Genomic DNA, 14,286 nt, shown 5'->3' with positions numbered 1-14,286 from the left:
TTGGTTAATTCTCTACAAGGCTTCTGGCAAGAAAACTTTATGTAACATGACCTACCCTAATTGATAAAAGGAATCTGTTCGGTAAAGATGGAATTCATTTGAACAGAAGTACAGATGTAGCAGAGGAGGCCATGAAGGCTTAATAAAACTTAACTTGTAGAGTTACAGAAGTCCATGGAAAGATAGAGGCAACATGGGCCAAGAGTCTTGTAATTTATTGAAGGGCATGAAACTTGCACTTCTAGGTTACCACATACCTGAATAATATTTTGTATAGGTTTGTTTGTTTGTTTCGGGATTTATTAGGCGCATCGGCAACTATGACCATAGTGCGCCATTTTGTACAGGTATGCAGTAACTTGGAAATTACTATTGGTAGTATAAGTGGAATTCTTATAATTCTAATAAGGAGAGTTGGAACTGATTGTAAAACTATAGGGCAATGGAAAAATAATGGGAAATTACTGAAGAATTGTACAGAAACTTATAGAATAAGCAAATATATAATCAGAAAAGAAAATCCCTTTCTGGTTAACAAAAATTTCTTAGGAAACAAAATATATGTAGTACATTATATGTATGATTAGAGTATTTTAAAATGAATAAGACTCATTCACTCAAACACTAGCAAGACTTTTGTAGATTTCTTGGATGACTGTTTTCTACAGCAGCATGTCAGAGAGACAACAAGAGGAAGCAATACTCTTGACCTAGTTATTTGCAGTGATTCTATGTGCATTAAGAATCTGCAGGAAAAAGAACCACTGGGTGGCAGGATCACAGTGTACTAATGTGGAATTTAATTAAAGACATAACTAATGCCAAGAGTAAAGGGAAAGGCTTTTGCTTTCATAAGGTTGTTGTTTGGTTTTTAGGAGCATTAGCAACTAAGGCCATATTGCTCCGGGATATGCGGTGGTCATTCCCTGACCTTTCCGCATCCTCCGTATTTGGTGGTGACGGGCTCGAATCCCGGTCTAATCAAGAAACGTGTGCTACGCACTGCTGCTCCTTCCCACCTGGCTACGGAGGCGCCACTTTCATAAGGATGACTACAGAGGTCTCAGACAGATTTTAGATTCTATGCAGTGGGATCAACAGTAAATACTAAATGTGAAGCATGCAGGAAAGTAATAGTAAAAGCTACTAGGCTAATTGTACCAATAAAGAAATATTGTTCAAGGCTCAGACCTATATTGATGTCAGATGAACTACTGAGGAACTAGTAGTTGTTGGTGACTCTATTGTCAGGGAAACGGGGAACATGCTTTGTAAAAAGGATAGGTGGAATAGGACCAGGGTATGTCTGCCAGGGGCAAAGGTTGATGACGTTGTAGAGCGGATATCATCTTTTAAGGGCACAAAAGGTGATATAGTTGTGCACGTTGGCACTAATGATATTAAGAGTAGGAGACCAGCGGAATTACTTAGCAAGTACAGGTCACTGTTGAAAAAAAGCCGTGAATTAGGGTTGAATTTGAAAGTGTCTGCAATTCTGCCCAGACACGATAGGAGGGAGTATATGATGAGAGCCTTGTCGATCAATTCGGCCCTGGAGGGATTGTGCAAGGCTCAAGGGGTAGAATTTTTTTCAGCCTGGACTGTACTTGTTAACAGGAGAGATTGCTTCTACAGGGATGGGATACACTTAAATAGAAAGGGTGCAAGAATTTTTGCTGATGCTGTCGAGGCAATGTTAGGAGGGTCGGAAAACTGCTATTTGGGTGGGAATACAGGGACTAATAAATTAACAGTAGCCACTGGCAGAGGTGGAAGTGATTCTTGCACTGCTTCTATTGAAATGAGCAGAAGCCTGAAAAACAAGATGCAGGATATTTCAGAGACTGCTGGGAGTCATTGCAGTACAAGTAAACACATGTGTTGTGTTAGGGTAGCTAGGAATAGAAACAGGTGCATGTATACCTGCGTGTACACCAATGCTAGGAGTTTGGTACATAAATTTGATGAATTTGAGGTATTGCTCAAAACGTCAAAGGCAGATATTGTTGGGATATCAGAGACGTGGTGTCACACAGATATAAGGAATGCGGAACTGGAATTTGGGGATACAATGTGTATAGAAAGGATAGACAGGACAGGAGGGGTTATGCTATTAGTTAAGAAACACATAAAATCCAAGGAAGTGAAGCCAGTCGACATCGATGGACAGGGCAGTGTCGAGTCAGTTTGGTGTGACATAAGCATAGGGAAATCAAAATTGAGAGTAGGAGTGTGCTATAGGCCTAATGACTCTGATGAGTATAATAAGATAATGTACAGGGAAATAGAGTGGGCCAGTAAATCAGAGAGTCTTATAATGGGGGATTTTAATTTCCCAGATATTGACTGGAATTTGTGGGTTGGTCACTCACACACTAGCAAGGCTTTTGTGGATTTATTGGATGATTGTTTTCTACATCAGCATGTTCGTGCGGCAACAAGAGGGAGCAATACTCTTGATCTGATTATCACTAGTGATTCTTCATGCATTAAGAATCTGCAGAGAAATGAACCACTAGGTGGCAGTGATCACAGTGTGTTGAAGTGGGATTTACTCAAGGAGGTAACTACCATCAGAGGAAAAGGGAAGGGTTTTTGTTTTCGTAAAGGCGACTAAGATGGTCTGAGACAGTATTTAAATTCTATACTGTGGGACCAACTGATGATGTTACCAACAGCAAACTCAAAATGGGAAGCATTCAAGGAACTAATCTTGGAAGCTACCAGGCTTTACATACCAACTAAGAAATATTGTTCAAGGTTTAGGCCTAAATGGTTGTCAGATGAACTAATGAGACATGTGGCAGAGAAGAAAAATGCATGGAATACATACAAATTAATGGGTGACATGGAAGCCTATGACAGATATAAGTTGGTCTGTAACCAAGTCACAAAGGAGATTAGGCAAGCAAAGGCAGACTACAAAAAATCCTTGGCAAAGGATGCAAAGAAAAACAGAAAAGAGTTCTTTACCTATTTAAAGTCAAGAGGGAAAGGGATGAATCAGATTGGTCCACTGGATTGGTCCATTGGTCAACAGTTGAGGATCCTGCTCAGGTGGCTAACAATCTAAACGAGTATTTTGCATCTACATTCACGCATGAGGAGTTATTGAGGAAGGAGAATGACGTAGGTAAAGTAAACATTGGCAGTGAGCTAGATGATTTTGTAATAACTGAGAGGAAAGTGGAGGAAAGATTGTTGAGGATAAACATAAAAAAGGCACCTGGGGTGGATGGGATCTATCCAGTTATATTAAAGGAGGCAGCAAAGGAAGTAAGCAAACCCCTAGCCATAATTATGAGAGCTTCTTTGGACTCAGGGGAGGTACCCATAGACTGTAACCCCAATTCACAAAGGAGGATCAAAGGCTGACAAGTAATTATAGACCTGTTAGTTTAACTTCTGTTCCAGGTAAATTAATGGAGGCACTGGTTAAAGAAGCACTGCAGGATCATCTAGACAAGAATTCAGTTATAGCTCAGATGCAGCATGGTTTTGTTAAGGGCAGGTCTTACCTGACCAATTTGATTGGATACTATGATGTAGTCACAAAAGAACTGGATGAGGGAATAACTTTGATATTATATATTTGGATCTTAGAAAGGCTTTTGATACCGTTGCACATGGAAGACTGCTGCACAAATTGGAGCAGTGTGGCATTGGAGGCAAATTGCTGCTATGGATAAGGGGATGGTTGAGTGGCAGAAGACAGAGAGTGGTAATCAATGGACACTGCTCAACGTGGACTGATGTTATTAGTGGAGTCCCTCAGGGCTCAGTGTTGGGTCCATTATTGTTTTCTGTATTTATAAATGATATTGATGATGGAATATCACGCTTAATGTCCAAGTTTGCAGACGATACAAAGGTTGGCAGGGTTGTCAAGGACACTACTGATGCTATGCTGCTGCAACAGGATCTGGAAAGGTTGAACAGATGGGCTGAGAGGTGGCAAATGAAGTTTAACGTTGACAAATGTAAAGTACTACATATGGGAAACAGTAATCACAGAGCAACGTATCAACTCTGCGGTACTACACTGACAGTGGTGGAGAATGAAAAGGTCCTGGGGGTAATTGTGCAGGCAGATATGAAGTTCTCTGAGCAGTGCAGACGAGCTGCAAGAGTAGCTCATGGTGTCTTGTCAATGATATACAGGAATTTTTCTAGCAGGGATAAGGAGGTGATTATTCGCTTGTATAAGCAAATGGTTAGGCCACATCTTGAGTACTGTATACAGGTCTGGAGGCCTCATTTCAAGAAGGATGTAGAGCTGCTGGAACGGGTACAGAGAAGGGCAACAAGATTAGTGAATGGAACAAAGGGTTGCTCTTACGAAGAAAGGCTTAAGTTTTGCAAATTACAGAGTCTGGAGACTAGGCACCGGCGAGGTGATCTGATAGAGGTGTATTAGGCTTTGAATGGTTTGAGCATGCTCAATGCCAATGGGATTCTTCATCTTGCTCAGAATAATCACCTCAGAGGGCATAAATTCAAATTGAGGAAGGACGGATGTCGGATAGATGTGCGGAAATTTGCCTTTGGCCAGCGGGTGGTTGGTTGGTGGAACCGACTTCCATCACTTGTTGTTGAAGTTGATAGCCTAAACAAATTTAAGGCTCAACTGGACAGGTATTTCGAACGAACGGAGGGGTGAAATGGGAGTGGTGTGTTTTTTTTTTTTTTTTTGGCTGATGCTGAATAAGCTTGCTTTCTTGCATCATATGCCTCTGCTAATGCTACTGCTACTGAGATAACTGGCAGAGAAGAATTTATATGCATGGGATGCATATAAATTAGCACGTGATTCAAAAGCCTGCGGAAGATATAAATTAGTCTGTAATCAAGCCACAAAGAAATGTTAAGCAAGCTAAGGCAGATTATGAGAAGTCATTGGCAAAGAATACAAAGAAAAACACAAAGACTTCTATGCTTATATTAAATAGCAGAAGGAAGGGATTGAATCACATTGGGCCACTTGATGTCAATAGGTTAACTGTTGATAAACTGAATAGGTATTTTGCATCTACATTCACCCATAAAGAATTGTTTGGGGAAGGGGATGATGAAAGTTTATCAAACTAACAGGGAGCTAAACGATTTTTTAATAATTGAGAGATAAGTGGAAGAGAAATTGTTCAAGTTAAATGTAAAAAAGATGCCTGGGTGGATGGGATCTATCCAATTACATTAACAGAAGCAGTGAAGATAATAAGCAAACCCTTAGCCATAATTATGAGAGCAGCCTTGCATTCAGAGAAGGTCCCTATGGACTGGAGATATGAGAATGTATTCCAAATTCATAAAGGAGGATTAAAAGGTGACATGAATAATTACAGACTTGCTAGCTTAACATCTGTTCCAGGGAAAATAATGAAGTCACTGGTTAAAGAAGAAATGTAGGACCATCTGGACAGGAATGCAATTATACAACATTCACAGCATGGGTTTCTTAAGGGGCAATTTTGTCAAATCAAAATATAATTTTGATATCATACACTTGGATTTCAGGAATGGTTTTTATATTGTTGCACATAAAAGGCTGCTGTATAAACTTGAGCAATGCGGCAATAAGGGTACGTTACTGCTATGGATAAAATGATGGTTAAGTGGAAGAAGACAGAGAGGGTTATCAGTGACCACTGTTCTTTGTAGATTAATGTTATCAGTGGAGTCCTCCCCTCAAGGTTCAGATGGGCCCCATTGTTGTTTTCAATATTTATTAATGATACTGATGAAGTATATCAGGCTTAATATCAAAGTCTGCAGATGAGAGAAAGGTTGTCAGTGTGGTTAATGACAGTAATAAGTGTGAACTACTACAACAAGATCTAGGAAAATTGTGTCAGTGGGCTGAGAAATAGCAGTTGAAGTTTAACGTTGACAAATGCAAGGTACTGTATATGAGTAGCAGTAATCCCAGACTAACTTTTCAACTGTGTGGTACTACATTTAGGTTAGTGAGAAATGAAAATGACCTGAGGTTATTGTGCAGTCAGATATGAAATTCTCTGAGCAGTGCAAACACGCAGCCAGAACAGTTCATGGGGTTTTGTCAATGATATATAGAAACTTTGCTAGCAGCGATAAGAAGACTTTTATTCTTTTGTATAATGCCATGTTTAGGCCACATCTTGAGTATTGTATACAGGTCTGGAAGCCTCACTTTAGGAAGGATGTAGATCTGCTGGAACAGGTGCAGAGAAGGGCAACCAGATTAGTGAATGTAACAAAATGGAGCCCTTACATAGAAAGGCTTCAGTTCTGTAAATTGCAACTTCTGGAACCTATGTGCCTGCTGGGTGATCTGACTGTGGTGTTTAAGGTCTTGACTGGATTGAGTATTCTGAATGTGAATGGCATTCTTCCTCTTTCTGAGAGTACACACATGAGGGGGCATAAATTTAAGTTTAGGAAGGATGGCTGGAGGAGAAATGTGTGGAACTTTGCCTTCAGCAAGCAGTTGGATGATTGTTGAAACATGATTCCAACAGTTGTTGTGGAAGTAATTCTAGACAAACTATTGGAGGGAATGGATTGGTGAAATGGGAAGAGTTTTTTTTTTTTTCCTTTGGTCAAAGTAATTTGTCTAATTCTAATTAAATTTATTCGAACTACCCACTTCCATAACATCAGGTGGATGTTTGTTCCAATAACCAACTACCTCTGGCTGAAATAAAATTTCCATACATTTATCCTACAATTTCTCAATTTGTGTTTGGGCAAGAGTAAGTAGGTTATCAACATTTAGCTTACTCAATCCATTGAGCCTTGAATATCTCAATCAGATCTCCTTGCAGCATCTGGAAACTGATGCTGCAATTTGCAAAACTGGTCTTTCTTCATAAGAGTACCCTTTTGTTACTCACACAGTGATAACAGATCCAAGAGATTCATATTCTTCATAAAATGAGGCTTCCAGACTTGCATGCAGTACTCAAGATCTGGCCTAACCATTACCTTATACAGTGGAATAATCACCTCCTTATTGCTGCTGGCAAAATTTCTGTATATCATTGACAAAAGCTCATGAGCTAGCAGCCCATCTACATTGCTCACAGACTTTACATCTAACTGTACAATGATAGAAAACTTAAAATTCAAGCTGCATAACAAAATCAATAACAATATTTACAATGGGCTTGTCTCCTCACTTAAAAATTTTACCTTTAGCAGTTGTCTGTTCCATCAACATACTGAGTGGAATGTCTTCACTTTGCCTTGAACTACTATCACTACTGTCGCTATCCGTTGAGAGTCGCTTAGAAGAACTAGATGTAGCTATAGTAAAAGACAAACAACAAAGATAAACAGATTATGGTTTAAAAAGAATTACTTCCAGGAAAAATCTGCACATCACATACAGGGTGGACAAACTGACACATAAAAATGTGTCAGTTTTCTGGAAAATATTCTGGAAAATAATTTGTACAATTTATATCTTGATGGCAATTTTTATGACTTCATAAAATTACCCACATTATCTCAGAAATAATGTTACTTTTATGACATTTAAATTACTTATTCAAACTGTTTTCAGTAATTTATTTCTTGGCAAATTGAATCTTTCCTTAGTAAACTGACTTGCCCTGTAAGTCAGAGTCAGTTACCTACTCTGTATTAGACATAATATAATTATTTGCAAATTTCATTACAAATAATCTATTAGGGGTATTCTTATGAATAAGATTTTCAATTGCACATTTCCCCCCCCCCCCCCCCATAATTCAAGTTTCTCTTAGTCCATTTATGATGAAAATTTTTAACTCTTGGTTGGACAACTAACATTGTCCAACCAGGAGTTAAAACTCTCTCTTTCTCATTAGGTTTCCATTCATTTGAAACCTTCTGAGATTGGGCAGATGCATCGAGAACAGCAAGAACATCGAGAACACACACAAAAAAAGCATATCTGTATTGCTGTATTATCCCAGTCTCTCATAATTAGCAGTTTTTCTGAACCCTAAACCTGGATATACCTCATAATTTTTAGGATGCGTCCCCACTATGAACCCCAGAACCAGAACACAACATCCAACAGGCTACTCCAGCTGCAGGCAATCTTAACAGATCCAACTGAAATAACAGACCACCAACACACACACACACACACACACACACACACACACACACACACACACACACACACACACACACACACACACACACACACCACAGAGTTTCTCCTTTTGGTCTATATAACAGTACAGGTCACCCACAATATCCCACTATTCAGTGAACCTCCGTAGCCAGGTGAGAAGGAGCAGCAGTGCATAGCACACGCTTCTTGATTAGACCGGGGTTCGAGCCCATCACCACCAAATACGGAAGATGCGGAAAGGTCAGGGAATGACCACCGCATATCCCGGAGCAATATGGCCTTAGTTGCTAATGCTCCTAAAAACCAAAAACAACAACAACCACTATTCAGTATATTGATCAAATCTGCAACCAAAGAAGAGGACCCCATCCAATCAACCTACTCTAGCAACTCAACCAATAATTGATGTACCCAACAATGTAAAGAAAGATATGTTTCCAATCTTTGTTGTTTCACAGTCTTCAGGCACGTCATTTGTAAGTGTAAGATGAATATATGCAAGAACTTTCTAATTTTTGTAGCTTCTTTGTCTGTATTCTTTGATTCCAGCATGGATAGGACTCCAGCTACAATACTGACATACACATTTGTTAAACAATTTAAATATTCTAATTTTTAATCACTGAAGGAGTCATATACAGAGTTATGTTAAAATACTATATGTTCGAACTAAATTCCAAAATAGACCATTTTATATAATGAAGTGAAGTGTCCTTACCAAATATTAAATACTTATGTTATAAAATATGACCTTTAACCGCTAGTAAATTAGAAGTTTTATTTTGGTTTACAAATCAAAATAATGTTAAAAATATTATGTTTACAAATCATTTCTTAGCAAAAAAAAAAAAACAAAAAAAACAAAACCTATATGCGTGCATATGTACACATACAACATTCACTTGAGGAAACAAATTCTGAACTGAATTGCCTTCTCACCTAGTTTTATTTGGGTCAGTGTAGTCAACCTGACATTCCCACTTAATTTATTTGTTCTTAAATAAGTCTGCATTTTAATTACTTTAAAGTAGACAAAAGAATGAAACAAATTTCTTTCTCAATGTGAATCTTCAATCCTTCTCCCATTAAGTCTTAATAACAGTTTTAATACAAATAAACTATGATAACAGAGAACAAAAGCAGATTTATTATTACCTTTAGCAGCTGTTTGTTCTGCAAGAAGACTGAGAGGAATATCTTCACTCTGGCTTGAGCTACTATCACTGCTATCACTGTCTGAACTACTGGAGGATGATGATGATGATGAAGAAGAGGATGTTTCCAGGCTACTTCCACTGAAATGACGTTTCTTAGCAGAAAGCTGATGTTCTTCTGTTTTAGGTTTCTATTTTCAAAAAATTACTTTTAAGGAAACTTCTGTATAATAAAAAGCTATGGTTTTTATTTTAAAAGATACACAACATCACAACAATATAATGCAAAGTAACACCAAACAAAAAAAAAACAAACAAACAACAAAGCAAAGGAAGAAATCAGAATATATATTAATATTTGTTTAAAAAAAAAAAGTCAGTAACAAATTGAAAATATAATTGACATGTAGGAAACAGAACTGGTTATCAGACTGAAAGTTTTCAATGGTTGATTTATTTATTCTGCAACTATTCTTGGGTACACGCATTACCATTTATATCACTGCTTTCATTTTATTCTTTGTCATAAATAAATAAATAAAATAAAATAACCTCACAACCACAGTTGACTTTGATCATGTATAAGTGAAAGTGCTATATATCTGTTTATTTCTTGATCAGATTGCACAAAATTATATAAGGACAAGTTTTTGACATAAACTATTTTAAAAGAAGTTCAGAGAAGAAAAACTGCTTTACTTTCTTATTTTGATTTTAAAAAGGTTTGCTTAAAAAACAGTAAATATTATTCCTGTTATTTTTTTTTAATTAATCTTATTAACTATAATTTTTTTTTTTTTTTTTTTTTTTTTTGTCAGATCCCCAGCCAAGGACTATTGTACATCAATTATTTCTTCTTTCACAATGGCATCTGGTAGGCTGTCACAATGAAACTGACAGAACTGATGCTGAACAATTTCTTTATCCTTAATAAAGGACAAGTTTCCAGTACCAAGAAGTAGTACTGGAAACTTGTCCAAAACAATTTACAATTTGAAAATGATGCACTGCCAATTAATTAAATTTGTCCTACTTCAGCATTTATAAGATGGGGACTTGTATACCAGGCAGTCACACAACTGCAAAGCACTTCCTTACTGAGCAAAAGAACAGAATCTTCTCCTCTTCTTTAAGACTCTCCATGGCCAAAGCAGCAGAAACTCCTATGACTAAGTTTAAATCATCTACGTGATTTAGTCTGCTATGATAATCAATTTCCAAAATGGAAGTAGACAATTTGAAAATTGTTATTAAAATAAATTTGCCCATTACATTCTTCAACATATCTAGGAGTAGTGACCTCAATATATGGATGTGAGGTATGTTGGATTGAAGAGCATCGGATTTTTAAATGGTGGCATAACATTTAAAAGAAACAAGCAAATCTTTATTCAAGGCAGAAAAGAGAAACATGAAGAGACTTTCTGCATGAATGAAGAGAACATGACTAGAATTTTCAGTTTGCTTAACCTTTTTAGAATTGTTTAACAAAAGTGTGCAATTCAGAAGTTATTTTTCTTGAGTTTGCCAACTTGTCTTCTTTCAAAACTTTCAGCTCATGAACTGGATTTGAACATAAGTCAGTGCCGCTCACAAGTGACTGCATGTTATACTCTTCAATTTGGTACATTCTTCTAAAAGTCCTGTCACATACTTGTCACACAAAAACATCCAGTGTAAGCACATATGCTTCAAAATCTTTTTTACTTTAGCGCATATATTAATTGAAGCTGTTTAAAGCTATCTTGACTTTTAGCACTTCCTTACAGACAGTAGTAAATTTCCATCAAATATTCATCCACTTCAACAAGAAAGCATGCATCCCCCACTTCAGTGTACACAAATTAATCAGAAGACAAGAACTACCTGTTACCACCAAGTGCTCAATCTCCTCTTTTGGTCCTCTGCTACTGCAGTTTTTAGGACTACCATAATAACATTTTCAACACTAAGTGCTAGCAGTTTTTTTGTATGAATCCCACATGCTTTCAGGCTGTTCAGAAGTAATGTCCAATGTTTTATTCTGTAAAGTCACCTTTCAGAGCTAGCAATGAGAGCAAGTTCTTTCAAGTTGAGGGTTTGTTATTACAAAAGTTCACCACAATGGGATATAGCTTGGGATCACTTTGATTACTGCCATCTGTAGCAATCAAAATATTTAATTTTTCAGAGCCATCACTACTACTTCTTTCCCTATCTGTGAAATTCTGTTAGATACACAGATAAGTTCTTATCAGAGTCCCCAAATGGTTGCATAGGCTTTGGCTTTCATGTTTTTATAATGATGTTAAAAAAGGGAGAGAGATTCTTATCCTAGAGAAGACCCAGGTCTTTATGAGTTGTGACTTTCTGGACTTCTTTATCAGTGATGAAGATTTGGACATTGCTTCTGAATTTCTTGTTGGTAAAGGTAAAATTATTCAGTCTTTTATTGGCTAATTGCCAACCAGCCCAATGGAAAAAAGGTAGGCTTCAAGTGCTGACAATTTCTCTGTTTTCATCTGGACTTCTTCCTTGTGCTGACGATTTGAAGTTTTTTGTTGTTTCTGTGTTACTGAGCTTTGCGTTCCAAGAAACAATGAAAAAGCTTCAAATCATTAGCATAAGAAAGAATTCTAGATGAAAACAGAGAAAGGGTTCCAATGCTACAACAAAGAGAATAGTGGAGAGTGCTAGTCACCTTGAGGCATACCTCTGGCAAAAATTAAAAATCGTTAATTTCAAGGGAGCTTGTATGATTTAATACAGGTAATTAACATGAAATGTACAATAATTTACAAAAACATGTAAATTTTGCACAGTCACTTTAACAATATATATATACTTTCATTAATTTTATTCTCCATGATTCCGCCTTTTCCTGAATTGATATAGTATTTTGTTCATGCTTTGCTAATCCATCATTGCCACAGCTGTTCAGTTGGCTCTTATTAGGAATGGTTATGGATGATGAAAAGAGTAACAGAATGCCACTGAGTGAAGGTTTTAAAATAAAAATGTTACTTGGGAAGTTCAATAGCTTGCACCACCAAGCCAAAGCATTATTTCAACAACTACTGAATAGTGAATTATGGGAGTTTTTTCCTGGATCAGGTATTTGAGATTTTTTTCAAACCACAACTGTTTTTTAAATACAGAATGCCAAATTATATGCTACAGAAACAAGTGCAAGATGTATCATAATTATAGCATACTGGCAAAGGTTACATAAATCAACCTATTATACAATTTGAAATGCTAAATATATTTAGCAAAGTTATGTAATAGAATATACTTAGTTGAAACAATTTAAATAAAAAACTTACAGGTTTGTTTAAAGAGGAGCTTTTTAATTTCTTTTGAAGGGCCTCTTTGTCCTTCTGTGGTTTGACTTTTTTTTGAGTTGGTTTCTGATTAATTTCCAAAGATTTTGTAAGTGTTTTTGAAACCTAAACAAAAAAAAAAAAAAAAAAAAACCTTACAATTTCTGAAAAAAGTTTTCAAAACATGAGAAAAAATTATTTGCCGTTGATTATTTTGGCATTTAAAAAAAATCAATTTGGCCACAGTCGTAAATTGTGTATAGTTTTATCACCTTTTTCCTATTTTTCATCCAGAAAAATAGGAGTTTCCCAGGAAGGGGGGGGGGAGCTATACAGTCCATGCCTAAGGTTGATTAATTTAACCAAACAAGCCCAGCTTTATGGGATTCAAACATCAGCCATTTTCCCCATGTTATGGAAAAGCAAGGCATAACACTCATTATGGCTGAAGTTATGCAGTGTGAACTTATATACTACTGTATTATTAAATATAATGCCGCAACCTTTATTATTCTACTGTGAGGACAAACATTCCTCGTGTACCATGTGAATATGTGCTACAGACTAAAGACCACTTGTACAGCCTGTGCATGTATTCCAAGATCAATTTAGTAGGTTATCCTAGCTCAACTGATCATTCTTTTCTTTGTTCCTGTTGTAAGGAGTATACCAATCTCAAATTAAAACTAAGCACATTACTAGATGAATTTCAGTTACTGAAGAAATACTGAGTGTCCTAGAGGCAAATAAAATTGAGGATTCATTGGGGACTGAAATATCTAATAACCAGGTGATATACCACTGATTTGGGTCTCAGAAAGGAATAATTACATACTACTACCCTGGTTGAGGAGGATTTATTTTATTGGAAGATTTCATTATCTGGAAAATAAGTAACTTCTTATACATTAAGGATAATGTACTTTTAAGAGGGATAAAAGGAGCATTATTATTCATGTGGGGACTAATGATATTAAACGTGCACAAAATAACGATGTGTTGGATTATAGGATCATAATGAAAAAAATGCTGATTTTGCAAGGTAGGTCAGAATGTGTATATATATCTAAAGTTCTGGCCCAATATGATAGAATAGACTATATGCTAAAAGCCTTGTGAATTAACTCAATGTTTAAAGGACTCTGCAAAGCTTCTGGAGACTTTTTAATGTGTAAACATCTTTGGCAGTACCTACTACATTTCAGACAGTAAAAAGCAATTTTTGCGAGATGGAAATGATGTCATTTGAAGTCATTTCCATTTCATAACAAAGAAAAATAGAGTCAAGAGAGGAGATTGTGCAAAGGATCATAGGAGGTGATCTTGGACGAGCTTAGAGCTGGCATAAACCAGCTGGCTGTGGAAAAACATTAATGATTCAGGGTATACCACTTAGGTGGCTAACCATTGCCACCTGTGGCAGAAACCTTTTGGTAACCAGAGAAATAGATATCCGAGTGGTCAGGAGCGGGAGTGTAGTAGCACACGTTCCTTGAGTATACCGGGGTTCAAGCCCGACTGCTAAATATGGTCGATCTGCCAACCCGCCAGATTATGGTCCATTTCCCTCAACATGAATTGTTGAGGAGGCTTCCATCCTGCAGTGGGTTGATAATGACTGCAATTTGCCTTTTTTTTTAAAGCATTTAAAGCAAAGGATCATGGGAGGTGATCTTGGATGTGCTCAGAGCTGGCATAAACCAGCTGGTTATGGAAAAATATTTAT

The 14,286-nt window shown here is 36.9% G+C and overlaps 1 protein-coding gene across 4 annotated transcripts in view; it reads right to left on the bottom strand.

Moving 5' to 3' along the window:
• LOC150076433 (uncharacterized) overlaps positions 1–14,286 on the bottom strand; it is an 840,218-nt gene that overhangs the window by 134,508 nt on the left and 691,424 nt on the right. For 3 of the 4 annotated variants that reach the window (XM_090388172.1, XM_090388173.1, XM_090388174.1), the window contains 3 exons: positions 12,564–12,686; positions 9,260–9,449; positions 7,171–7,284 (listed from right to left, as the gene is read on the bottom strand). In XM_090388172.1, the coding sequence (XP_090244298.1) occupies positions 7,171–7,284; positions 9,260–9,449; positions 12,564–12,686 (427 nt within the window). The remainder of the gene's footprint in view (positions 1–7,170; positions 7,285–9,259; positions 9,450–12,563; positions 12,687–14,286) is intronic. The other variant, XM_090388175.1, reaches the window with a different exon arrangement.

The sequence above is a fragment of the Mastigoproctus giganteus genome, chromosome 13 (genome assembly GCF_048544385.1).
Source record: "Mastigoproctus giganteus isolate SK-2022 chromosome 13, ASM4854438v1, whole genome shotgun sequence".
NCBI classification, from domain to species: Eukaryota; Metazoa; Arthropoda; class Arachnida; order Uropygi; family Thelyphonidae; genus Mastigoproctus; species Mastigoproctus giganteus.
The sequence above is the reverse complement of the archived record's forward strand: the minus strand, read 5'-3'. Positions and strand labels throughout refer to the sequence as shown.